Source organism: Planococcus citri, chromosome 2 (genome assembly GCF_950023065.1).
Source record: "Planococcus citri chromosome 2, ihPlaCitr1.1, whole genome shotgun sequence".
NCBI lineage: Eukaryota > Metazoa > Arthropoda > Insecta > Hemiptera > Pseudococcidae > Planococcus > Planococcus citri.
Window position 1 is genome coordinate 15961158 of NC_088678.1, and position 25689 is coordinate 15986846.

General features: G+C 35.6%; 1 protein-coding gene across 1 annotated transcript; it reads left to right on the plus strand.

The window, feature by feature from the left end:
- Positions 1 to 4420: 4420 nt before the first annotated feature.
- LOC135834003 (DNA topoisomerase 2-like) lies at positions 4421 to 24537 on the plus strand. The gene is made up of 28 exons (XM_065347840.1): positions 4421 to 4488; positions 5767 to 5879; positions 5956 to 6151; positions 6295 to 6538; positions 6624 to 6836; positions 7703 to 7864; positions 7950 to 8186; positions 8258 to 8354; positions 8438 to 8628; positions 11574 to 11705; positions 11793 to 12006; positions 12094 to 12203; positions 12303 to 12524; positions 12628 to 12875; positions 12975 to 13206; positions 13276 to 13502; positions 13595 to 13727; positions 13856 to 14013; positions 14107 to 14221; positions 16617 to 16748; positions 16950 to 17045; positions 17324 to 17528; positions 18124 to 18220; positions 18297 to 18404; positions 18503 to 18592; positions 18690 to 18779; positions 18884 to 18945; positions 24443 to 24537. The coding sequence occupies exons 1-28, from the start codon at positions 4421 to 4423 to the stop codon at positions 24535 to 24537; spliced, it is 4287 nt and encodes a 1428-aa protein (XP_065203912.1).
- The last annotated feature ends 1152 nt before the right edge of the window (positions 24538 to 25689 follow it).

Here is a 25689-nt window from a genome sequence, read left to right on the forward strand (position 1 = left end):
TTTTGCGTTCCAACATGGGACTTGCACACAATTTTTCAAACTGTACAAAAGTAGATCGAAAGATCAGGCAAAAATTTATCACCTGTCAGAATTTTAAAATGCTAAAGTGCGTTTTTCGATTGTTAGTGAATTTTTGAAAATCAAATTCAGGCCAAAAATGAGGGAAAAAATCAAAATTTTGCCAAATTGACCAAGAAAGATGGAATTTGGGATGTACCCCATTTTCGACATGTCAAATCGATTGGAAACTGTTTCAAACCGGTTTGAGCAGTTCTGGAGCCTCCAGCAGATATTTAGAACTTGAAATTTCCACAAAATTTTATTAAACGGAAATGGAAAATCGAACTTTATTCTGAAAACTAATTTCAATACGCTACGAAGTACTGCAAGTTAATTTCAAGTCGTTATGGAGCTTCCAGCGACTTTTTTAAAATTACTGGAGCCTCCAGCAGGTTTTTTAAACTTTAAATTTATACAAAATTTCATCAAATGGAGATGGGAAAGCTGAAATTTACTCTACACTCCAATATTAACACCCTCTGAAGACGACTTCGGGTTGGTTCAAGTCATTTTGGAACCTCCAGCGACTTTTGAAAATTTCTGGAGCCTCTAGTGGATTTTTAAAACTTGAAATTCCAGGAACATTTTACCAAATGGAGTTGGCAAGCTGAAATTTACTTCGCAAACTAATTTCAATGCGATATGAAGTCGACTACATGGTGGTTTCAAATGGTTTTGAAGCTTCCAGCTACTTTTTGGAAATTTCAATTCACCTAAAATCGGCATACACCCTTTCAAAAAGTTGCTGGCGGCTCCAAAACGACTTGAAATCCACCAGCAGTCGACTTCGTAGCGTATTGAAATTAGTTTGCAGAATAAAGTTCGACTTTCCATCTCCGTTTGATGAAATTTTGTGGAAATTTCAAGTTTTTCAAAAATCTGCTGGAGACTCCAGTAATTTTCAAAAAATTGCTGGAGGCTCCAAAACGACTTGAAATACTCTTGCAGTTGACTTTGTAGCGTATTGAAATTAGTTTGCAAAGTAAATTTCGGCTTGCTAACCCCATTTGATGAAATAGGTTACAAAAATCTACTGGAGGCTCCAGTAATTTTCCAAAAATCGCTGGAGACGCCAAAACGCCTTGAAATTAGTTTGCAGAATTAATTTCGGGTTTCCAACTCCATTTGATGAAATTTTGTGGGAATTTCGAGTTTCAAAAATCTACTGGAGGCTCCAAAACGACTTGAAATTCACCTGCAGTCGACTTCATAGCGTGTTGATATTAGTTTGCAGAGTAAATTTCGGTTATCCAACTACATTTGATGAAATTTTGTGGGAATTTCGAGTTTCAAAAATCTACTGGAGGCTCCAAAACGACTTGAAATTCACCTGCAGTCGACTTCATAGCGTGTTGATATTAGTTTGCAGAGTAAATTTCGGTTATCCAACTACATTTGATAAAATGTTGTGGGAATTACGAGTTTCAAAAATCTACTGGAGGTTCTAAAACGACTTAAATTCACCTGCAGTCGACTTCATAGCTTATTGAAATCAGTTTGCAGAATTGATTTCGGCTTCCAACTCCATTTGATGAAATTTTGTGGGAATTTCGAGTTTCAAAAATCTACTGGAGGTTCCAAAACGACTTAAATTCACCTGCAGTCGACTTCATAGCTTATTGAAATCAGTTTGCAGAATTGATTTCGGCTTCAAACTCCATTTGATGAAATTTTGTGGGAATTTCGAGTTTCAAAAATCTACTGGAAGCTCCAAAACGACTTGAAATTCATCTGCAGCTGACTTCATAGCTTATCGAAATTAGTTTGCAGAATTAATTTTCACTTTCCAACTACATTTGATGAAATTTTGTGGGAATTTCGCAAGTTTCAAAAATCTACTGGAGGCTCCAGTAATTTTCAAAAAATCGCTGGAGGCTCCAAAACGACTTGAAATTATTTTGCAGAGTCAATTTCGGCTTTCCAACGTCATTTGATAAAATGTTGTGGGAATTTCGAGTTTCAAAAATCTACTGGAGGTTCCAAAACGACTTAAATTCACCTGCAGTCGACTTCATAGCTTATTGAAATCAGTTTGCAGAATTGATTTCGGCTTCCAACTCCATTTGATGAAATTTTGTGGGGATTTCGAGTTTCAAAAATCTACTGGAGGCTCCAAAACGACTTGAAATTCATCTGTAGCTGACTTCATAGCTTATTGAAATTAGTTTGCAGAAATAATTCCGGCTTTCCAACTCCATTTGATGAAATTTTGTGAGAATTTCAAGTTACAAAAATCTACTGGAGGCTCCAGTAATTTTCCAAAAATCGCTGGAGACGCCAAAACGACTTGAAATTAGTTTGCAGAATTAATTTCGGCTTTCCAACTCCATTTGATGAAATTTTGTGGGAATTTCGAGTTTCAAAAATCTACTGGAGGCTCCAAAACGACTTGAAATTCACCTGCAGTCGACTTCATAGCGTGTTGATATTAGTTTGCAGAGTAAATTTCGGTTATCCAACTACATTTGATAAAATGTTGTGGGAATTTCGAGTTTCAAAAATCTACTGGAGGCTCCAAAACGACTTGAAATTCATGTGTAGCTGACTTCATAGCTTATTGAAATTAGTTTGCAGGATTAAATTTCACTTTCCAACTACATTTGATGAAATTTTGTGGGAATTTCGCAAGTTTCAAAAATCTACTGGGGGCTCCAGTAATTTTCAAAAAATCGCTGGAGACGCCAAAACGACTTGAAATTAGTTTGCAGAATTAATTTCGGCTTTCCAACTCCATTTGATGAAATGTTGTGGGAATTTCGAGTTTCAGAAATCTACTGGAGGTTCTAAAACGACTTAAATTCACCTGCAGTCGACTTCATAGCTTATTGAAATCAGTTTGCAGAATTGATTTCGGCTTCCAACTCCATTTGATGAAATTTTGTGGGAATTTCGAGTTTCAAAAATCCACTGGAGGCTCCAAAACGACTTGAAATTCATCTGTAGCTGACTTCATAGCTTATTGAAATTAGTTTGCAGAAATAATTCCGGCTTTCCAACTCCATTTGATGAAATTTTGTGAGAATTTCAAGTTACAAAAATCTACTGGAGGCTCCAGTAATTTTCCAAAAATCGCTGGAGACGCCAAAACGACTTGAAATTAGTTTGCAGAATTAATTTCGGCTTTCCAACTCCATTTGATGAAATTTTGTGGGAATTTCGAGTTTCAAAAATCTACTGGAGGTTCTAAAACGACTTAAATTCACCTGCAGTCGACTTCATAGCTTATTGAAATCAGTTTGCAGAATTGATTTCGGCTTCCAACTCCATTTGATGAAATTTTGTGGGAATTTCGAGTTTCAAAAATCTACTGGAGGTTCCAAAACGACTTAAATTCACCTGCAGTCGACTTCATAGCTTATTGAAATCAGTTTGCAGAATTGATTTCGGCTTCAAACTCCATTTGATGAAATTTTGTGGGAATTTCGAGTTTCAAAAATCTACTGGAAGCTCCAAAACGACTTGAAATTCATCTGCAGCTGACTTCATAGCTTATCGAAATTAGTTTGCAGAATTAATTTTCACTTTCCAACTACATTTGATGAAATTTTGTGGGAATTTCGCAAGTTTCAAAAATCTACTGGAGGCTCCAGTAATTTTCAAAAAATCGCTGGAGGCTCCAAAACGACTTGAAATTATTTTGCAGAGTCAATTTCGGCTTTCCAACTCCATTTGATAAAATTTTGTGGGAATTTCAAGTTTCAAAAATCTACTGGAGGCTCCAGAACTGCTCAAAACGGTTTGAAACAGTTTCCAGTCGATTTGGCAGGTCGAAAATAGGGTATATCCCAAATTTCAGCTTTCTATGTTAATTTGGTAAAATTTTGATTTTTTTCTCACATTTTGGCCAAAATTTGATTTTTGAAAATTCACCAAAAATCGAAAAAGGCACTTCAGCACTTGAAATTTTGACAGGTGATGAATTTTTGTCTGCTCTTTCGATCTACCTTTGTACGTTTCAAAAAATGTCAGGATAGTCCTAGGTATGTTAGAACGCAAAATCTGCGATTTCGGCTGACCTGTCAATCAAAATAGCCACCATTTTGTAAGTAGGGCCACTTTTTTTTGAGAACCTGGGCTAGAAATGTTCATTAGGACTCTCCCTTTAAGAAAAAATTTGTCTCAGAGGATCGAGGGGGGGTGAATAGATTCTTAAGCGGGCTCCCCGACTATCTACATCATTTCACCCACCAACTGCAAAATTATCAATTTTGAGTAACTCTGAATCCTCCAGGAAGTTTTCAACGTACTCCAGGAACTTTAAATTATACTGTAAAAGGGCCAAAAATGAACCTTAGCTTCCAATAACTTAGATTTGAACTTGATAGTGGCCCTTTCAACCGTAAATTGTCGAAAATCTGGAATGTATTCTGATATCAACGAGCACGAAGTAAACAAAGAAAACATAATAAGAGCATTTTTCGATTTTTAGTAAATTTTTTCAAATCAAAGGGCCAAAAATGTGAAAAAAATTAAAATTCTACCAAATTGACCTTGGAAGCTGACATTCAGTATGTAGCCTATTTTAGACCTCCCAAATCTATTGAAAACTAATTCGAATCGTTTTAAACAGTACAGGAGGCTCCAGAAGATTTTAAAAAGTTGTCATTTTTACAAAATTTCACCCAATAAAGTTGGAAGTCTAAAAAATCGACAAGCTTGTTTCGGCAAATTTCATGACATTTTTTGGAAAACTGGAATTTCTATATAATTTCCGGAGGCTCCAGATCAGCCTAATTTCATTCGACCTAACAAGCTGAAATCAGGGTAAAGAGTCAACATTTGAGTACCTTAGAGTCAAACCCAGAATTCTCCACTTTTCATCATTTTGAGAAAAACGCAAAAAACTGATGAAAGGTGGGAATCAGTAGTAGCAAATTTCTGATCTCGCCTATATATAGTGCTTCGGGTAACAATCGAATTGACAAAAAAAAAAAATTTCAAGTCTTTACATAGCAGTAATTCACAATACCATTTTGGAGAATTCTGGTTTTGACTCCAAGTCTGTAAAAAATATCGAAAATACACGAAAATGCATGATAAAATGAGGGATAATTCTAGATTCAAGTCTGTTGAAAGTATCTCAAGGTTGTTTATAGTCGACTAGAATGAAAAAAAAAATTTTTTTGAAGTATTTTTTTCAAAGTTTGACTCGAACCCGGGACTTTGGACCCCCTAACCTTCATGGTATCGAATGGGGTAAAATGTTGAATGGCAATTGATGCGTACCTACTAACTGTACCCAAAACGACCATAATCTCATTTTTGAAAATTTTGGACATTTTTCGGAATTTGACTCTGACCCGGTACTTTGGACCCCCCTGACTACGTCATTGTGTCAGATAGGTAAAAACGGAGAATGGCAATCGATGCGTACCTACTAACTGTACCCAAAACGATCATAACCTCATTTTTGAAAAATTTGGAGAATTCTGGGTTTGACTCTAAGGTACTCATTTAGTCTTTTAATTCCTCATGGCAAAATTTTCCAGAAATGTCAATTGTCAAAATTTCAAATTTTGCTGACAATTCGAAACTGTTTCCAACTGGCTAGTAAAATAAAATAAAAAAATGTCCAAAATTTCAAATTGAAAAAAATAATAATCTATTTCAGAAACCTCTTTTTCATTTGAATTATTTTTAGGCTTTGATTTTTTCTCCTTTCCTAAAAAAGCGTGCTCAATTTGTACAAAATCGATTTGTTTGCAGTTCCAGCACGAACGATGTGGATGTAGCCAACAATGCTCCAAGGACGATCGAAGATACGTACCAAATATGGACCGATTGTCAGCATGTTTTGAAGAGACCAGATACTTATATCGGTAATTTTTTCCCCTTTCGAGATTGCTTATTTGTTATAATTGAATTTTGTTTTTCAATTTGAGTTGTTCTTTCTAGGGTCCACACAGGAAACAATATCCGAAATGTGGGTACTAGACGCATCGGAGGATAATACTCGACGTATTGTTAAACGTAGAATATCGTACGTGCCCGCGTTTTTGAATTTATTCGAGGAAATTCTGGTGAATGCCGCAGATCAGGCATCTCGAGATCTCGACGAAAAAATGGACCGAATTGAGATAGTGATCGATCGGTGAGTTTTTCACAAGCTTTCTTTTTATTGGTGTAACATATATTTTTTTTTGATCCCTAAATGATGTTTATATGTACCAGTTTCAACATTCGTCGAAACGTATTGTTTATTCATTTTTACATTTTCTATTTATTTTTTCGCAGGAACACGAATGAAATCAGCATCCTAAACAACGGTGATGGAATCCCGATCGAAAAGCATAAAAAAGTGAATTTACATATCCCAACGGTAATTTTTGGAATGCTTTATACGAGTTCCAACTACGACGACAGTGAATCCAGGCATGCTGGTGGTCGAAATGGACTCGGTGCAAAGGTGTGTAACATCTTTAGTCTGGAATTCACCGTAGAAACAGCCAGCAAAAAAAATGGCCTAAAATTCAAGCAGGTATATAAATTATTCTCGTGTAATCGTTGCATTACTTATTTGTCCAGTACCTAACAAAGTACTGTATCTAATTTATTGTTTACAGACGTGGACAAAAAACATGACCCAAACAAAAGATCCGAAGATCGAACCATCCACCCAAAACTACACCAAAATAACCTATCGTCCAGATTTTCAACGGTTCGGAGGCATGCAATTCTTGGACGACGACGTGATTTCCCTCATGTCCAAGAGGGCATTCGATATCGCCGGCACCTTACCCGACGTTGAAGTCCACCTGAATGGAGAACTAATTCCGGTAAAAAAAAAAAATTCTCTAATATCTAACTGTCAAGTTATTCTTGTTTGTTTTGAATAAGCTTAAAAATCTATAAATACCTAGTCATACGCAATTTCAGCCACCCAAATTCATTTTTCAATTTTTCGCGAGTTTTTGAAAATCTAAGTATAAGTGGCGATTTTCTGAAATTAGGCACATTATTATTTTTTTTTACGAATGTATCTACTTCTTTTAAATGAAAATTATCGAGAATTCTAGAGCTAATATCGACTTCCTTGAAGTGAATTTTACCTACCATTTAAAACCATTCTGATCCTCCAGCATTATTTTAAGTTTCTCCAGAAGGCGTTAAAAATCAATTTCTAAATTTCTAGGTAAGTACTTGACTAAAAATTAAAACGTTCTTCATTATAGATTTTTTAAACAATGATGGGGAGGGGGGTATTTCCAAATAAACACCTGGAAAGTGGGGTCTTTCATCAGCACTTACGAAGCAAGAATTTCAAAAAATCAAAAATTCCATTTTTGTAAAGACTTCTTCAAATTTGATTATTTTTGTAGAGCACGCCAAAATATTCCAACAGCCAAAATTCCAGGTGCTAAGTTAATTTTTCGAGTTTTGAAACATTTTTAAATGCGCAAAGATCAGAATAGTCAAATCCAAATTTTACCCAGTTGAGTAAAAGAAAAAAATTAGGTACCTATTTATTTCATTTTTTACCCCTCAAATCGGTTATAAGTGGTTTGGAATTGTTATGGAATCTCTGAAAATTCTAGTTTCTCTCAAAAACAAAAAAAGAAGAAAAAAAACTGAGTAACCTTAAATCAGTCCAAATCTAAACAACTGCAGGCATTATTTTAATTTCCGATGATGTTGTTATCAGATAAAATCGTTCATAGAGTACGTATGTTTGTACTCTGATGAAGATCCTGAGCTCGAACCGCCGGCCATCCATCATGAAAAAACCAAAGAATTCGAAGTGGCTGTGATGGCAGCTAATAATTACAACCATATGTCGTTCGTGAATAACGTAGCCACGACGAAGGTTATTTTTTTTAAAAATAATAACTTTGTTTTTAAACATGAATTAGGTATCTACTAACGATAAGAATTATTCTTTATTTTATTAGGGAGGTACCCATCTCGACTACTTTGTCGATATAATAGTCAAGAAGTTATTGGGAAACATTGATCGAGGACGATTAAAAGGAGTTTTTCAAGCTTACCATATCAAGTACAACTTATTCGTGTTTGTGAATTGCCTCGTAAAAAATCCAACATTTAATAGCCAGACGAAGGAAGAGCTGACGCTACCAATCGATACATTCGCTTCGAATTGGAAACTATCCGATAAATTTCTAAATGACGTGAGTACCTGTGACGTTGAAAAAATTCGCCCTTTTAATACATTTCCAACTGATGTGTCTGTTCTTTTTAGGTATGCAATTCGGAAATCAGAGACAGGATCAAGTCGACGGCGGAGGTTGTTGAGAAAGTAAAGCTCGCATGTACGACTGGCGCGAAGAACATTAAATGTAAGTTATGATGATGATTTTTCACGATTGTGTGCATTAATTATAGTTTAGTTTAACTGACTAAATTTGTTCATTTGTCCTAGGTATACCCAAGCTTGAAGATGCCGCCTTGGCTGCCACCGAAAACTCGCTCAAGTGCACGCTAATAGTGACCGAAGGCGATTCTGCGAAAACGCTTGCGGTATGCGGTCTGAGTATCGTCGGACGTGAACTCTACGGTGTATATCCACTGCAAGGAAAACTGTTGAATGTTCGGGATGCTTCGTATCAAAAGGTAGGTAACATGTTAGAATCAATTAAAGGGTTGCATGTTCAGGTACAAGGATATTTTAATTACGTAGATGTACACACTTCGATTTAGAAAGAGCATATTGTTCCGATCGCCCCCTCCCCAAACCAGCGCTTTAGGTGATAAGGGTCTTGGCGATGAGAACACTTTTTTTTTCAAGTACCGAAAAAAGAATTTGAAACTAGTAAATTCCAGAGAAAGGGGGGCCACTCAAAAATGAAATTTAACTGTCTAAACAGCTGTCTTGAAAAATCGAAGAGTATGGGGTATTTTGACATCTTCGACGATTTTTCAAATTTTTTCTAGGATTCCTAATAGCTTTGGAAGAGCCAAAAACTGCGATTTCAATTGAAAGATAAAAAATTCCCTCCACACAAATTCAGCAAATTGACCTAGAAAACTGAAATTAGGTTTATACACTATGTTCAACCTTCTGAGTCGATTGGTGATGGTTTCGAATCAATCTAGAGCCTTTAGCAGATTTGAAGTTTCTTCAATTTTCGAAAAAAAAAACGCCTAAATAGGGTGAAAATGAAATTCAGCACGTATATAAACACGAATTTACCATTTTTGCAACTGTTTTGATCGATTTTGGATCACTGGTACCCTCTGCCGATCTCCGGGGCAACTTTTTTCTGAAAGGGGGAATCCTAAGGAACATTTCAAGCCCTTGTCCTCAAAAAAAAGTGGCCCAACTTACAAAATGGCGGCGATTTTGATTGAAAGGTCAGCCAGATTTTGGCTGGACTATCATGACATTTTTAAAACCGTACAAAGATAGATCGAAAGAGCAGACAAAAATTCATCACCTGTCAAAATTTCAAGTGCTAAAGTGCTTTTTTCGATTTTTGGTGAATTTTCAAAAATCAAAGGTTGGCCAAAATGTGAGGAAAAATCAAAATTTTACCAAATTAACCTAAAAAACTGAAATTTGGGATATACCCTACTTCCGACCTGACAAATCGACTGGAAACTGTTTCAAACCGTTTTGATCAGTTCTGGAGCCTCCAGAAGATTTTCGAAACTCGAAACTTCCATAAAATTTCATCAAATGGAGTAGGAATGACGAAATTAATTCTGTAAACTGATTTAAATATTCTGTGAAGTCGACTGCAGGTAAATTTCAAGTCGTTTTGGAGCCTCCAGCAGATTTTTGAAACTTGAAATTCCCACAAAATTTCATCAATTGGAGTTGGAAAGCCGGAATTGATTCTGCAAACTAATTTCTAGTTGTTTTGGAGCCTCCAGCAATTTTTTGAAAATTACTGGAGCCTCCAGTAAATTTTTAAAATTTGAAATTTCCCCAAGATTTCATCAAAATGGAGATGGAAACCTGAAATGAACTATGCACTCCAATTTTAAAACCCTCTGAAGACGACTTCACGTGGGTTCAAGTAATTTTGGAGCTTCCAGCGACTTTTTGAAAGGTTTCATGGCGATTTCAGAAGAATTGAGATTTCCAAGAAGTAGCTGGAAGCTTCAAAACCACTCGAGACGACCATGCAGTCGACTTCATATTATTGTATTGAAATTAGTTTGCACAGTAGCCTTGCTAACCCCTTTTGATGAAATAAGTTGCAAAAATCTACTGGAAGCTCCAGTAATTTTCAAAAAATCACTGGAGGCTCCAAAACGACTTGAAATTATTTTGCAGAATTATTTTCGGCTTTCCAACTCCGTTTGATGAAATTTTGTGAGAATTTAGGGTTACAAAAATCTACTGGAGGCTCCAAAACGACTTGAAATTCACCTGGAGTCGACTTCAAAGCTTATTGAAATTAGTTTGCAGAATTGATTTTGGCTTTCCAACTCCATTTAACGAAATTTTGTGGGAATTTCGAGTTTCAAAAATCTACTGGAGGCTCCAGTAATTTTCAAAAAATCGCTGGAGGCTCCAAAACAACTTGAAATTAGTTAACAGAATTAATTCCGGCTTTCAACTCCATTTGATGAAATTTTGTGGGAATTTCGAGTTTCAAAAATCTACTGGAGACTCCACAACGACTTGAAATTCACCTGCAGTCGACTTCACAGAATATTGAAATTAGTTTGCAGAATTGATTTTGGCGTTCCAACTCCATTTTATGAAATTTTGTGAGAATTTAGGGTTTCAAAAATTTACTAGAGGCTCCAAAACGACTTGAAATTCACCTGCAGTCGACTTCATAGCTTATTGAAATTAGTTTGCAGAATTGATTTTGGCGTTCCAACTCCATTTTATGAAATTTTGTGGGAATTTCGAGTTTCAAAAATCTACTGGAGGCTCCAGTAAGTTTCAAAAAATCGCTGGAGGCTCCAAAACAACTTGAAATTAGTTAACAGAATTAATTCCGGCTTTCAACTCCATTTGATGAAATTTTGTGGGAATTTCGAAATTCAAAAATCTACTGGAGGCTCCAGTAATTTTCAAAAAATCGCTGGAGGCTCCAAAACAACTTGAAATTAGTTAGCAGAATTAATTCCGGCTCTCAACTCCATTTGATGAAATTTTGTGGGAATTTCGAGTTTAAAAAATCTACTGGAAACTCCATAACGACTTGAAATTCACCTGCAGTCGACTTCACAGAATATTGAAATTAGTTTGCAGAATTAATTTCGGCTTTCCAACTCCATTTGATGAAATTTTGTGAGAATTTAGGGTTTCAAAAATTTACTAGAGGCTCCAAAACGACTTGAAATTCACCTGAATTCCATCACCTGAAATTTTGGCTGGTGGTGTATTCTGACGTTGTCTTTCGATTCCTTTTTGTCCTCAAAAATGTTTGTACTGATTAAGATAGGTACTCCCCTTGTTAAGTAAAACTTTCATGAAAGATATCTGTGATTTTCATTAGTTTCCAGGCGTTTCTTAACAAAAACAGCAATTCCGATCTAGTCAGATTTCAACGTACCTATTAAACTTACAAGTTGATTTTTAAAATTTTTTTCAGCGTATAGAAAACAAAGAGCTATGCCAATTGATGACAATTCTCGGCCTAGACAACACAAAAACCTACGAAAAAAAAGAACAAATGTCGACCTTGCGTTATGGAAAACTCATGATCATGGCTGATCAAGATCAGGTACGTACCAATATGAATAAAAATCATCATCAAAACTAATCGTAACATCCAACTTTGATCTTTAATATGATTTTTTTTCAATCACAGGATGGATCGCATATCAAAGGACTGATAATTAACTTTATTCACCTGTACTGGCCTAATTTGTTGAAGCATGGCTTCCTTCAACAGTTTGTGACCCCGATAGTCAAAACTTTCGATAGGAATGGAGTTATCTCTGAATTTTTTTCTGATGCTGAATTTCAAGCATGGAAAGCTTCGTGTCAAAATTCGCACGAGTACGTGATTAAATACTATAAAGGTTGGTATTTTCGTGATTATGCAATACGACTACCTTACTTATTATTCATAAAACAATCAACTTCATATGGTACTTGTGTTATTTCAGGTCTTGGTACGTCTACATCCAAGGAAGCCAAAGAATATTTTAGAAATATCGAAAAACATCAGATTGATTTCGTCTACAAAGATGCCAACGACGATTCCAACATCGAAATGGTACGTACCTACCTAGTATATTCTTATATTGATATATTTTGAAAACGGATTTTATTTGCTACATAAATGACGCACAATGTTTCATATTTATTTACGTAGGCTTTCAGCAAAACCTCCGCGAATTTGAGGAAGAAATGGCTTGAGAAATGTATTCGAAAACGAAAAGAAGAAGGTCTTCGAGTAGAGCACCTCTACGGACAAAATGAAAAATCCATCAGCTATTCAGATTTCGTTGACAAAGAATTAGTGTTATTCAGCATTATGAATAACGCACGTCAAATTCCTTCACTGGTTGATGGGCTCAACCCTGGATCCCGAAAGGTGTGTTATAGTTCGTACCTAATAAAAGTACCTGTACTACAATAGATCAATTTCGTCATTCGGGACATTCGAGTTAATCTCTGTTGTTTTTCTTCTGTTTCAGGTCATCTACGCGTGCCTGAAAAATGACCTATACCGCGAGGTGAAAGTTGCCCAGTTGGCTGGCTCCGTGGCCCAATCGACTTGTTACCATCATGGCGAAGAAAATCTGATGACGACGATTGTCAAATTAGCGCAAAATTACGTCGGCTCCAATAATATTAATTTACTAGACCCCATAGGACAATTCGGTTCGAGACTACAAGGTGGGCATGATGCGGCCAATCCTCGATATATATATACTAAATTGAAGTAAGGCAACTTTTTTCACTCGAGATGGATGACGAAATTGAAAGTCTTGTTTCAATCATTTATCGAGGTACTTGTTTTTCTCGTTTTTTTTTTTTGCAGTGCGATAACCCGATTGATTTTTCATCCCAAAGATGACGATTTGCTTAATTATCGCACCGAAGAAAACCATAGAATTGAGCCAGAACATTACGCCCCGATTATACCAATGATATTAATTAATGGAACGGAAGGTATTGGCATGGGCTACAATACGAAGATCACGTGTTACAATCCGAGGGATGTCATAAAAAATTTGCAACGAAAGATTGCCGGCCAAGATTTTGAACCTATGGTAATATTATTGGATTTTTGATTCGGAAAAATGATCTTTTCAAATAATTCGGTACGTTTTTATTTTCAGACTCCGTGGTTCAGGGATTTCAAGGGCGAAGTTCATAACTTGGAAGACCGCAAATTCGCAACTTTCGGAGAAATCGAGATCCTCGACAAAAGAACAGTTCTGATCACCGAGTTACCAGTTGGCGTGTGGACTCAGACATACAAAGAGAACGTTCTGAATAAATTGCTCAACCCTGTTGCTGGTCAGAGCATGTCCAAGAAAGCGGAAAAACCATCCATTAAAATAAGGTGAGTTGATTATTCAGGAATTTATTCGTAAATTTATGCAGGCATCAATTACCCCACCTAATCTGTTTTTTTCTTTTACTTTTTCTGTTTAGTGGTTTCAAAGAATTCCATACCGAGAAAGACGTTCGATTTCAAGTTTCTGTGCCAGAGGACGAATTGGAGAAATTCAAGAATACTCTGCACGAAGCGTTCAAACTTAAGTCGATTATTTCGAATACGTCGATGGTATGTAAAACATTTTCTTTTTGTTTGGGTGTTTGTAATAGCATGATTATTCGTCGTGTGATTTTGTTCAATGATTGCATTTTTTCCCTCGATAATCGCTTTTTTAAAATAATTCGAATTCTCTTCAGTGCGCTTTCGATTCCAACGGCGATTTGAAAAACTTTTCATCAGTGAAGGAAATCCTCGCAGAGTATTACGTTGTTCGATTACAGATGTATAATCGTAGAAAAATCTACCTCCAAGACCTTCTAGAAGCTGAAATTTCGAAACTGTTGAATCAGGCGAAGTAGCGTACCATTACCATTCATTAGATTTTGACACTTTAAAAGATCGAGTTCTCCGGTTGACGAATAATATTGTAATTTTTCATGCTTTCTAGGTATATAGAAGAAGTGTACAAGGGGAAGTTGCAGATTTACGGTCGTTCCAAACAGTGTATTCTCGAAGAGCTGCAAAGTCGTGGATATGTACGCGATCCGGTTCGAAAGTTCAAGGTAATAATAAACGAATTTATTCTCAAAATAAGGAAAAATTGCAACCTGAACTTTAATCATAAATGAAAATGGTGATTTTTGAAATTATGAAAGTGTGTAATGAAGGCGAGGACAGGTGAAGGGAGAGGGGATAGAAAAAGATTTGGATCGAAAAAAAAACCACGAATATTTCAACTTACCACCTTTCATCTTGGAATTATGAACAATCAGGTCTTTTTTTGTATTTCTTTTCTGAGGGGGACGCTGAATTGAAGTTGCAAGCCCCTAATTTTCATACCACCACCCCCCCACTCAGTCACTGTACATAATTTGAATTTTTGAGAGAAAAAAATCGAAGTTTCAAACTTTAAATTTTTACAAAATTTCATCAAATGGAGATGGAAAGCTGAAATTTACTCATCTACACACTCCAATTTTAACACCTTCTGAAGACGACTTCGGGTGGATTCAAGTCATTTTGGAGCCTCCAGCGACTTTTTGAAAATTACTGAAGCCTGTAGTAGATTTTTTTGAAACTCGAAATTCCCACAAAATTTTATCAATCGCGGAGATGGAAAGTCGAAATTCATTCTACAAACTAATTTCAGTACGCTACGAAGTCGACTGCTGGTGGATTTCAAGTTGTTTTGGAGCCTCCAGCGACTTTTTGAAAGGTCGTGCGGCGTTTTTTGGAAAATTGAAATTTCCAAAAAGTAGCTGGAAGCTTTAAAACCATTTGAAACCACCATGTATGCGACTTCAAATGGCATTGAAATTAATCTGCGAAATAAATAATTTCACTTTCCATCTCAATTGATGAAATTTTGTAAAAGTTTGAAGCTTAAAAAATCTGCTGGAGCCTCCAGTAATTTTCAAAAAGTCGCTGGAGGCTCCAAAATGACTTGAACCCACCTGAAGTCGTCTCAGAGAGTGTTAAAATTAGAGTGTAGAGTCAATTTCAGCTTTCCATCGCCATTTGATGGAATTTTGTACAAATTTAAAATTTAAAAATCTGCTGGAGGCTCCAGAATTTTCAAAAACTTGCTGGAGGCTCAAAACGACTTGAAATTTACCTGCAGTACTTCGTAGCGCATTGAAATTAGTTTGCAGAATAAATTTCTGCTTTCCAAGTCCATTTTGATGACATTTTGTGGAAATTTCGAGTTTCAAAAATTTTCTGGAGGCTCCAGAACTGCTCAAAACGGTTTGAAACAGTTTCCAATCGATTTGGCATGTCAAAAATATGGTATATCCTAAATTTCAGCTTTCTTGGTCAATTAGGTAAAATTTTGATTTTTCTCATTATTTTTGGCCTGAATTTGATTTTCAAAAATTCACCAAAAATCGAAAAATGCACTTTAGCACTTGAAATTTTGACAGGTGAAAAATGTTTGCCTGATCTTTCGGTCTACCTTGAAAGGTTTTAAAAATTTCGTGCAAGGCCTATGTTGGAACGCAAAATCTGTGATTTCGGCTGATCTGTCAATCAAAATGTCCGCCATTTTGTAAGTAGGACCACATTTTTTTTTTAGTACAAGGGCTAGAAATGTTCCTCAGGACTCCCCCTTTAAGAAAAAAGTTTTCCCAGAGGATCAACCGGGGAGGGGGGTGCAATAATTCTTGAGCGGGCTCCCCGACGTGCAAGATAAGTACTGAGGTACAAACTTGAATGCTAAATTTTAGATTTACGAATTTTCATCGCAATTCTGATCTCGTTTTCGCACTATACTATTCCAATAATTCAACATTTTTTTAAAAAGTTACCAAAATTTATTCATTTTTTCATTTTTTTCAAATTCGTTCAATTTTTAGTTTTTATATGGAAATTGTTTGATAATTTTGAACTTTTCTTTGGGGGGGCCGGCGTCCCCCTGAGAGCCCCCACAAAAAAAAGCCCTGTGAACAATCATTAAATCACTTCGTTTTCCTTTCGTCTCTTCCCTGCAAGATTCACCAAAAGTTACTAGGTTCAAAATCAATCACAAATGATCACTGCTTGGTGAATCTCTCTCACCAAGAAGTCACCAGGTAGGCAAATAAATATAAAATTTCTATGTTTTAGTGACATCTTGGTGACTGATTGGCCAAAAGTCACCAGCTTCAAAATCGATTACAAAATGCTATCACTGAATACGTCACTATTAAAACATAGAAATTTCGTATTTATTTGCCTATCTGGAGACTTCTTGGTGAAAGATTCGCCAAGCAGCGATTGGAAATCAAGCTTAACCTCATTTCTTTTGAAATGAGTCCTAGATTACGATTCAATCAAAAACTGCAATCCTATGATCGTGCAGAGTTTTATTTCATCCATTTGAGACAATTCTATCACTATTTCTATTGTCACGTTTTCATTTACAAATTGGTGGGTAGGTATTAAGTAATTAAAAAATGATTTCATTATTTACTGTTCCAGGAGACAAGAGGAACCACGACCAATGACGAAGAAAACACGAATAAAAAGCTCGAGAATGACTTACAAAAAGATTTCCATTACTTATTGGGCATGGACGGCTGGTCGGTGACTTTAGAAGAGCAAGTCGAGTTAGTACGAGAATGCAATCAGAAGAAAGCCGAACTGGATTCCATAAAAAAAAAAAGATGCTACCGATCTTTGGCGAATGGACCTGGATGCTCTGCTTGCTGAAGTAAGTAATATTCAACTTTTTTCTTCTCATTGATCTGCTCTGATTGTTGTAGCATGTCCTAGGTACATATTGATTAATCTCTTGATATTTTATTCTGGTAGCTGAATGAGATAAGAATACCAATGGCTGGAACTAGTCCACGAAGTTCTGATGGTGTGCGCGTCGTTCCAGTAGTAGACGCTGATAAACGAAGTCCGGTAAGTAGAAATAACTGACTTGATACTTACTAATTTTAAGAATTATCTGCACATATTCGACATACCTATGGGGATTTTGAGACGAATTGCTGGCAAGAGGAAGGGAGGTAAATGCCCCCAAGTTTAAAATTAGCTGATATAAGACAATTATTTCTCCAATTTTTAAATGTTTTATTGTCAATTGGTCAATTTTTCTTTTCCAAACTTACTTAGGTATTTAAAACTGTGAATTGAGAATTTTTGTACTATGAGAGTAATGCATGAAAAAATATTTTCAGAAACCTTCCAAAGATGGCCCTAGTACTTCAGGCACTCAGAAAGAGCTACCAAAAAAAGTAGTCAAGCAGTCGAAAAATAAATCAACGAAAAAAGCCACTCCATCTTCTCCAAAAATGTATCAAGCACCCGAGCATCATGCTAGAGGAAGATGTAAAATACCGGATGACTACGAGCTTCCTCAACTAAGACCTACTCGTAATCCAGGTTTGTGTTAGAACGTACACCTGAGGGTTTACCTTAGATAAATTTATATTGGTGGTATTATTTCTGTTTTTCCCGTTCTCACCACCTAAAGTTATTAATCTCAGATGAGAAATTCACGCCATGAAATTTTCAGCTCTCTCGGTAAAAAATAATTGGTGTCGGTGAGCCCCTCCCCCCTTTTTTCAAAATATGAAAAAATGAGATTTCAGAGACTCAAAACAAAAATCAAATCTATGACTTGAAACTTCTCTCTCAAAAGAGACTTTACCTCACTGTTTTTTTTTCAACTTTGAAGGTCAGGTCTCTATGTTGGTGGCCAAGATTGTTTGAAGGATTGAGAAAATGTTTTTCTTGGAAAAAAATTATCTAGAAGTATTCTGCTCCGAAATGCAAAATTTTCAAACAATAATTTGTACCTACAGGCATAAGTGAATTTCATCTTTTTCGATATTTTTCAACAATGGAACCAACATAATTTGGAGGGCCAAAGGGGATTTTTCTTGAAAATGTGGTTATCTGAAAGTACTCATGGTTAGATAAGTTGTGCAAAAAAATTTTAATATACAGTACATAACTATGTAAATAACATTTTCAGCGTCTAAACCTATTAACTATGATGTTGATACTGAGGACGAAGACTTGGAAGAAGGAGATAGAAATCAATCTCATGAAGACGGATCGTCGAATGAATGGTCAGTATTTCTGATAAATGTTAGGTATGGCTCATGGAGTTGACAAAATTAAGTAAATTTTGATTCCATTTCACAGTGCTACGGGAGTCTCCAAAGATACCATAACACAACGACAACAACGATGCCAGCAAAAATCTAGTTCAAGTGGTACTGGTACTAGTGTAAATGAAGAATCTAACAGATCGTTAGTATCTACCTATATTCAATCGCTCAAATGGCTCAGCTAGTCGTAGAGATCGAAAATATGAGATACAAAATGCATTTTTCTTCTTTGTTTTATAGAGCTGGATCGCCAACTGAAAATGAACAACAACGAGCACACCAAACACCAAGTCCCTGTGATAATCGTGTGAATGAGGCGTCCAACAGCTCGTTAGTATCTTCTATTCGATCACTCAAATGGCTCAGCCAGTCGTGGAGAACAAAATTATGGGATTTATAAAATGCATCTTTTTTCTTTGTTGTATAGAGCTGGATCCTCTACTGAGAAAGAACCACGACGAAGACACCAAAAGCCAAGTCCTAGCGATACTCCAGCAAATGAGGCATCTGACAATAAGTGAGTAATCTTACACTTTCCACTCGTCTAAGACAATAGTGAAAAGCAATTGACGTTTCTTAAACAAAATAATATACCTGCTACGATATTATTCTGTTTTATAGCGATAGAAAAGAAGATTACAACTACAGAGACAAACTACGACCAAGAAAAAAATTGAATAAAAGTTAGCGAAGAATCAATTATGTCCAACAAGTCATGATATTATTAATAGGTCAACTTTTTATTTTGAGATATTTTTTTTGTATGCTTTTGAAAGCTCGTCTTATGTTGATGTTTATTTCCCCCCTCTTTATTCTCTATCAACTTTTTCATGGTGATGTACAGCTATTTGTTGATGATGCTAAATCAACCTTTTTACATTTAAGTATTTTTTTACCTACGTGTTTTTGAAACACTCATCGCAATCTTTTTCATTTTACCTCTTAGTATTATTTTATTCAGTGTACCTATCTCTTCACCTATTTTTATAAACTTTTTTTCTTTTAGATTGATAAATAGGCTACACCCAATCGTTGTTAATAAGCCAACCTTTTTTATATTTAAATATTTTTTCGTGTGCTTTTATGAAATCAGTCGAGATACCTAGATATTTTGAAAGTTTACTTACTATTCAGACCTCTTATGTCATTTCATTTTTGGGAGCATGCTAACTCTCAAAAATTGTTTGTGCATAACTTTTTGCGCCCTCTACCCACCACAGAATTCAAAAAGAACTGATTTTCGCCTTGTTTGTTTGAAATGTCCTCTTTTTGTTCAAAAATCGCCGAACAAAACTCCTATTTTTTGCTAAACTTGTTTAGGGTTCTGATTGTTTTGCTGAATTTTCCCAAGTTAAAAAGTTGAAAAAGTTGTCAAAAAGTGTCAATTTTTGGGACAAAAAAAAAATGCCAAAATGCGTAAATTTTTGACGAAATAGTCAAGAAATGTCCATTTTTTAATACAATTGTCAACGATTGTCCATTTTTGACCAAATTATCGAACAGTCCTGTTCACGTTAAGATGGTCCAAAAATCCTGTTTTTGCCAAAATTGTAAAAATTGGCGTTTTTTCTCAAAACTGTTGGAGAGTGTCAATTTATGGTGAGAGTTGTAATTTTTTTCGTCAAAATTCTTAAGAAGTAGTTTTTTGATGAAATAGGTATGTTGGTATGTACCTACAATAGTCGTGATTTTAGCCAAGTTTGCCAAACAGAAGTCCTCAGCTTTTTTTTATTGTCAAATTTCATCCCCCCTCGTCATTATTTCATTTTTCATAAGAAATTTTCAATATTTTTGAAATTTTATTTGGGGGCACGAGCCAGCGTACATACTCCGACAAAGAAATCCCGGCCTGTAGGTTATTTGTTCCTTATTTTTATGAAATGAAACAGATTGAGGAAATTTTGCGAAATTCGAAACTAAAAAAAGGGAAGCGTGTCCATGTGATACAATGATGTAAAAAAACATACCTTTAAATGGCAAAAACTAGTACATATAAATATAATGTTTGTAACCTGAAAGTCGGTTAAATGTACATAAGTAGCGTTTCCTAGCCTTTATATGGGTAGATCTATTAGCATTTAATTTTTAGTTAAATCGCATGCATTACAAGTTTAATTGTTAGATTCATAGATACACTTTTTTCAATTTCATCTTGATCGTTTCATTAGTATCCAGACATGTCAACTATTGAATGGGTTAATTTTACTATACAAGTGGACTGGCCAACTTCTCAACTATAGTTGACAAGTCATGGGTTAATTTTACTATACTTACAAGTCAACTATGAGTTTTCAGAAACTTCCACCAGAGGGCGCATGGCTTAGAAATCAAGGCGCGAGGACGAACGCAGGGTGTACAGTCAATTTGTAGTGAGTAGAATGTGATGTGCTGGTGGAGATGTATGCAAATACATCGATCCTGAGTGTACACGACAACAAATTTAACTTGAAATTTTTCAGTATTTTATTGGCCTATGGAAAATTTAAAAACATCAAAAATTTTTATGCTGTTTAAGCTTTCTTTTGGTGTCTTAACTTTCTCAAAATTCAAATTACTTTGACTCCATTTTCAAAAATTTTCTTCAAAATTTAGCCTAAAAATCTGATTACTTTTTTCAAAACATAGATTTTTTTAATATTAGACTGAATCTGCAAATAAAATTTTAATAAGTGATTTAGAACAGAAATTATACCAATTTTAAAATTTTGTTCACTTTTCTGCATATATACCAAGCATAGTTGACATGTCTGGTCGCAAGCGAATATATAGGCATCGCGGCAGGCTTATGAGCCAATTTTTCAAAATTTCAAAATTTTTAAAATCATTTTCAATTTCTGTTCTAATTAACTAATCGAAATTCTAATTGCACAGTCATTGAAATATATAATTTATCTGTATCAAGAAACAGAATAAAAAATTTTTGGAGAAAATTTTTTCAAAAAAATTTAAAATTTTTTTGAACTATATTGAATTTTGTGAAAATTGCTTGGTTGTCAAAAAGTCTGAACCACATCAAAATTTTTGGTATCAACAGTATTCCCATAGAGCAATAAAATGCAGAATAATCATTAGTCAAATTTATCATCGTGCATACCCAATTTCAACAGGGCTTTGGGTATGCCGACCAGTACTTCCTATTCTATAGGCCTCGTGTTAGTACTACATCTAGCGAACATCTCTGAGAAACATTTGGTGCGCGCAGCTAACTTTGACAAAACTAGTTTGAAACAGGTGGCTCACTTGTTATGTAACTTTAGCCTTTACAAAGTGAGCCAGGCTGGTAAACCTACTGGTTCACTTCTTATGCAAGATTAACCCTTAAAGACCCAGGCTAATCCTGAGATGTTGTGTGAAAATGCTTTCAATTTCCTGAATTAGATCATCACCAGCATCACTTTAACCCACAGTTTGCCCCCCAGCCCCTTAAAGCAGTCTCGTAAAAGCCGTACCGATTTATTTAATTTTCCTTGAAAACCGAGAAAGCAAAAACCCCAATGAGGTCAATCATGGAACTGAATGATATAGTATCATTAGGTGTACTGAATGAGTGAAAGCATATCCCCAAAGAACACCCCACCCCTTTTTGGGGGGCAAATTTTCAAAAAAGTTGGGATAAAAAAATTGGACCCATGCTCCATTTTTGGATAAACATATTGATGGTAGACCCTTCACAAAATGAAATCATGAAAGGTGTGAAAATGGTGGACCAGAGCGATTTTTTGAAAATTTGATTCGCTTGTCTCGATAAAAACCCGAAAAAACAGAGCATGAATACCCAAAGTACATAATATGGGAAATATTATCAAGTAGGCTTGAAATGACAGAAACAAGAATTGAAAGGAACGCAGATGCTTTTAACAGCACATAAGTTCAGATAATCTACAATCCACCCATCAAATCTATTTATCACTCCGTGGATATTCTTTCTCGATATTTGTCACCAAATAGTTACATCCTACAAAGGGATGTAACTATTTGTTGACAAATATCGAGAAAGAATATCAACTTCAGCAGGAATTTCTCAAAACATTCAAAAGTTCAGAGTTGTGGTTGAACAACAGTTGAAAGCTTTTTACTGAATCTCAAATCCCCTGAATCCTGTAGTCATAAGCTAGACACAATCTCATGATTGTAAACGACGACTTCTGCTCGTGCAATTTTCATGATGTAGAACTACATTATCTATGATCGAGAAGGGATAGTGACTTCTTCATGAATGCTTGAACATTATGAAATGCCAGGGAGTGCTGCAATTTGACTGTGTAAAGCTTTTCAAAGTGGTTGATAAACCTATTTCGATATTTCTGCAGAAAAACAATCGTACTGCTAACCTTTGTAGGATGTAACTATTTGGTGACAAATATCGAGAAAGAATATCCACGGAGTGATAAACAGATTTGATGGGTGGATTGTAGATTATCTGAACTTATGTGCTGTTAAAAGCATCTGCGTTCCTTTCAATTCTTGTTTCTGTCATTTCAAGCCTACTTGATAATATTTCCCATATTATGTACTTTGGGTATTCATGCTCTGTTTTTTCGGGTTTTTATTGAGACAAGCGAATCAAATTTTCAAAAAATCGCTCTGGTCCACCATTTTCACACCTTTCATGATTTCATTTTGTGAAGGGTCTACCATCAATATGTTTATCCAAAAATGGAGCATGGGTCCAATTTTTTTATCCCAACTTTTTTGAAAATTTGCCCCCCAAAAAGGGGTGGGGTGTTCTTTGGGGATATGCTTTCACTCATTCAGTACACCTAATGATACTATATCATTCAGTTCCATGATTGACCTCATTGGGGTTTTTGCTTTCTCGGTTTTCAAGGAAAATTAAATAAATCGGTACGGCTTTTACGAGACTGCTTTAAGGGGCTGGGGGGCAAACTGTGGGTTAAAGTGATGCTGGTGATGATCTAATTCAGGAAATTGAAAGCATTTTCACACAACATCTCAGGATTAGCCTGGGTCTTTAAGGGTTAACCCATACATGGGTTCATAAGTGTGCTGTCGTGAACATATATATATATTATATATTTGCTAGCGACCAGACATGTCAACTATGCTTGGCATATATGCTGAAAAGTGAACAAAATGTTAAAATCGACATAATTTCTGTTCTAAATCACCTATCAAAATTTTATTTGCAGATTCAATTTAATATTAAAAAAATCTATGTGTTGGAAAAAATTATCAGATTTTTAGGCTAAATTTTGAAGTAAAATTTTGAAAATCGACTTGAAGGAATTAGAATTTTTTTAAAATTCTAATACCACAAAGAAGGGTAGACAGCATAGAATTTTTTAGCGTTTTTAATTTTTCCATAAGTCAATAAAATGCTGAGAAATTTCAAATCAAATTTATTGTCTGGTACACTCCGTTTCAATGTATTTAGGTACATCTCCACCAGCGCATCACATTCTACTCACTACAAATCGACTACAGACCTTGCGTTCGTCCTCGCGCCTTGATTTCTAAGCCATGCGCCCTCTGGTGGAAGTTTCTGAAAACTCATAGTTGACTTGTATAGCAAAATTAACCCATGACTTGTCAACTATAGTTGAGAAGTTGGTCAGTCCACTTGTATAGTAAAATTAACCCATTCATTAGTTGACAAGTCTGGTTACTAATACCTATATATATGGACCTAAGTATCCTCGACGTCACCGTATATAAACAGTACCTCTTCATCACCAGGCTTTAAAATGCCTCCGGCAGTGTTTTTATAGCATATTCTTAACCAGCACAGTTGTAATAGTGATTATAGTCTTTTCCCCATCTTTTCCCCACTTGATTTACATGCTTTAAGCTTATACAAAAAAAATTTACGAGAATGGTACCAATTTGCCTCCGACTATAAACTGATGTCTTCCGTGACCTTGTGTATTTAAATAGATATTGACTATACCAAATTGTAACCGCTGCCTTGCCTAATAGACTGCAACTGCGCTGGCTACGATACGAAAATATAACACAACTGGAAGCATTTAAAAAGCTGTGACCAAAAGTTACTGTTTATATACGGTGACGTCGAGGGTATGTCTGTGTTGATGGAAAAAATTTTTTAAAATCTGTATACAGTAGGTGTATACAATTATACATGACCTTTTCGTCACCGGACAAAGTTTTGCCCTTTTACGTTTCAGGGGAAAACAAACAGTTTGAACTTGTTATACACAGGGAAACGTCTTCGTCACCGGCAAAACGCCTCCGTCACCGAATTCGGTGACGAAGAATTCGGTGACGAAGAATTCGGTGACGAAGAGAACGCATGAGTATATGAAAGGTGACGTAGAGGTACCATTTGCATATCTATACAGACTTGCTACAGCTTATACAGGCCCGTTTCTGGAAGTGACATCGACTATCCGAGACCCGACGCGACGTTCCGAGGCCCGTTAGCGGGTCTCGGAACGTTTTCCTATTAAAAACTATATTTTCGTGATGTACACACTTCAGGGATGCTATAGACAAATTTTTGTCTGGGACTCACAAAGTAGGTATCATACCTACAGTATATACAGCTTACCTTACTTCACCCCACACAGAAACTTCATACTCGCGTCATTCCTGTATAAATCACTCCTTGGAGATCGCACCAACGGCTCTAGATCAGGCTTGATAGCCGCTAGCAAGGCGCATGCGCGAACGAATTTACCAGGCACTCTTTAAAACCTTTCTAAGTGTCAAAGACGCGGGCCTCGGATCGTCAGTACGATGTACCGGGTCTCGGATAGTAAGCAAGTTCCATATATATATATTGATACCTGTATAAATAGTTCATTTCCTTTGAAATTCAAGCGTTTTCTCGACTTTTTACCTCTCCCTCACGTCTTCTTCACCCCAATAATGCATGGACAAAAGTATGGGTAATTTTCTCTATTTCAACATAGTAACCGGATCCCATACGTAATAGTACATTACATTACTAGATTAATAAAGTGGGTGATTATGAACGAGTGCAAAGTTACTGTGCGAGTCGAAGACGAGCGCTGTAACTTTGCACGAGTTCATAATTACACACTTTATTAATCGCGTAGTGTATGAGGTGCTTTCAGTGTTGTCAGTTTAAAACAGTACCGTATGTTTAAAACGTTTAAAACACTGTTTTAAACGTTGAGAAAAAAACAGACAGTGTTTAAAACAAAATTCTGTTTAAAATGTTTTTTTTTGTTTTAAACAAGTTTTTTTTTTCAACTCCAATTTTCTAAAAAAAACACGTTTTTTTTCAATTTCTCGTTGAAAAAGTAGTGAAATTGAAGAAACTGAATTTTTAGATTTTCATTCTTCTTCCTAAACTTTTTTTAAAGGCAAATTTTGTTTTTTGATTTCAATTTTTTAATATTTCTTGAGCCTTGGATAACGTAAATTTGAAAAACTGAATCCAAAACAAATGAATTTCTGTTAAAAACGTGTTTAAAACACAT

Coding starts and splice junctions, on each gene's coding strand:
- LOC135834003 (XM_065347840.1), top strand. CDS start 4,421: ATGTATTCTGATATCAACGAGCACGAAGTAAACAAAGAAAACATAATA. Junction 7,865..7,949: donor ATAACGTAGCCACGACGAAG/GTTATTTTTTTT, acceptor TTATTTTATTAG/GGAGGTACCCATCTCGACTA. Junction 13,503..13,594: donor AAACCATCCATTAAAATAAG/GTGAGTTGATTA, acceptor TTTTCTGTTTAG/TGGTTTCAAAGAATTCCATA.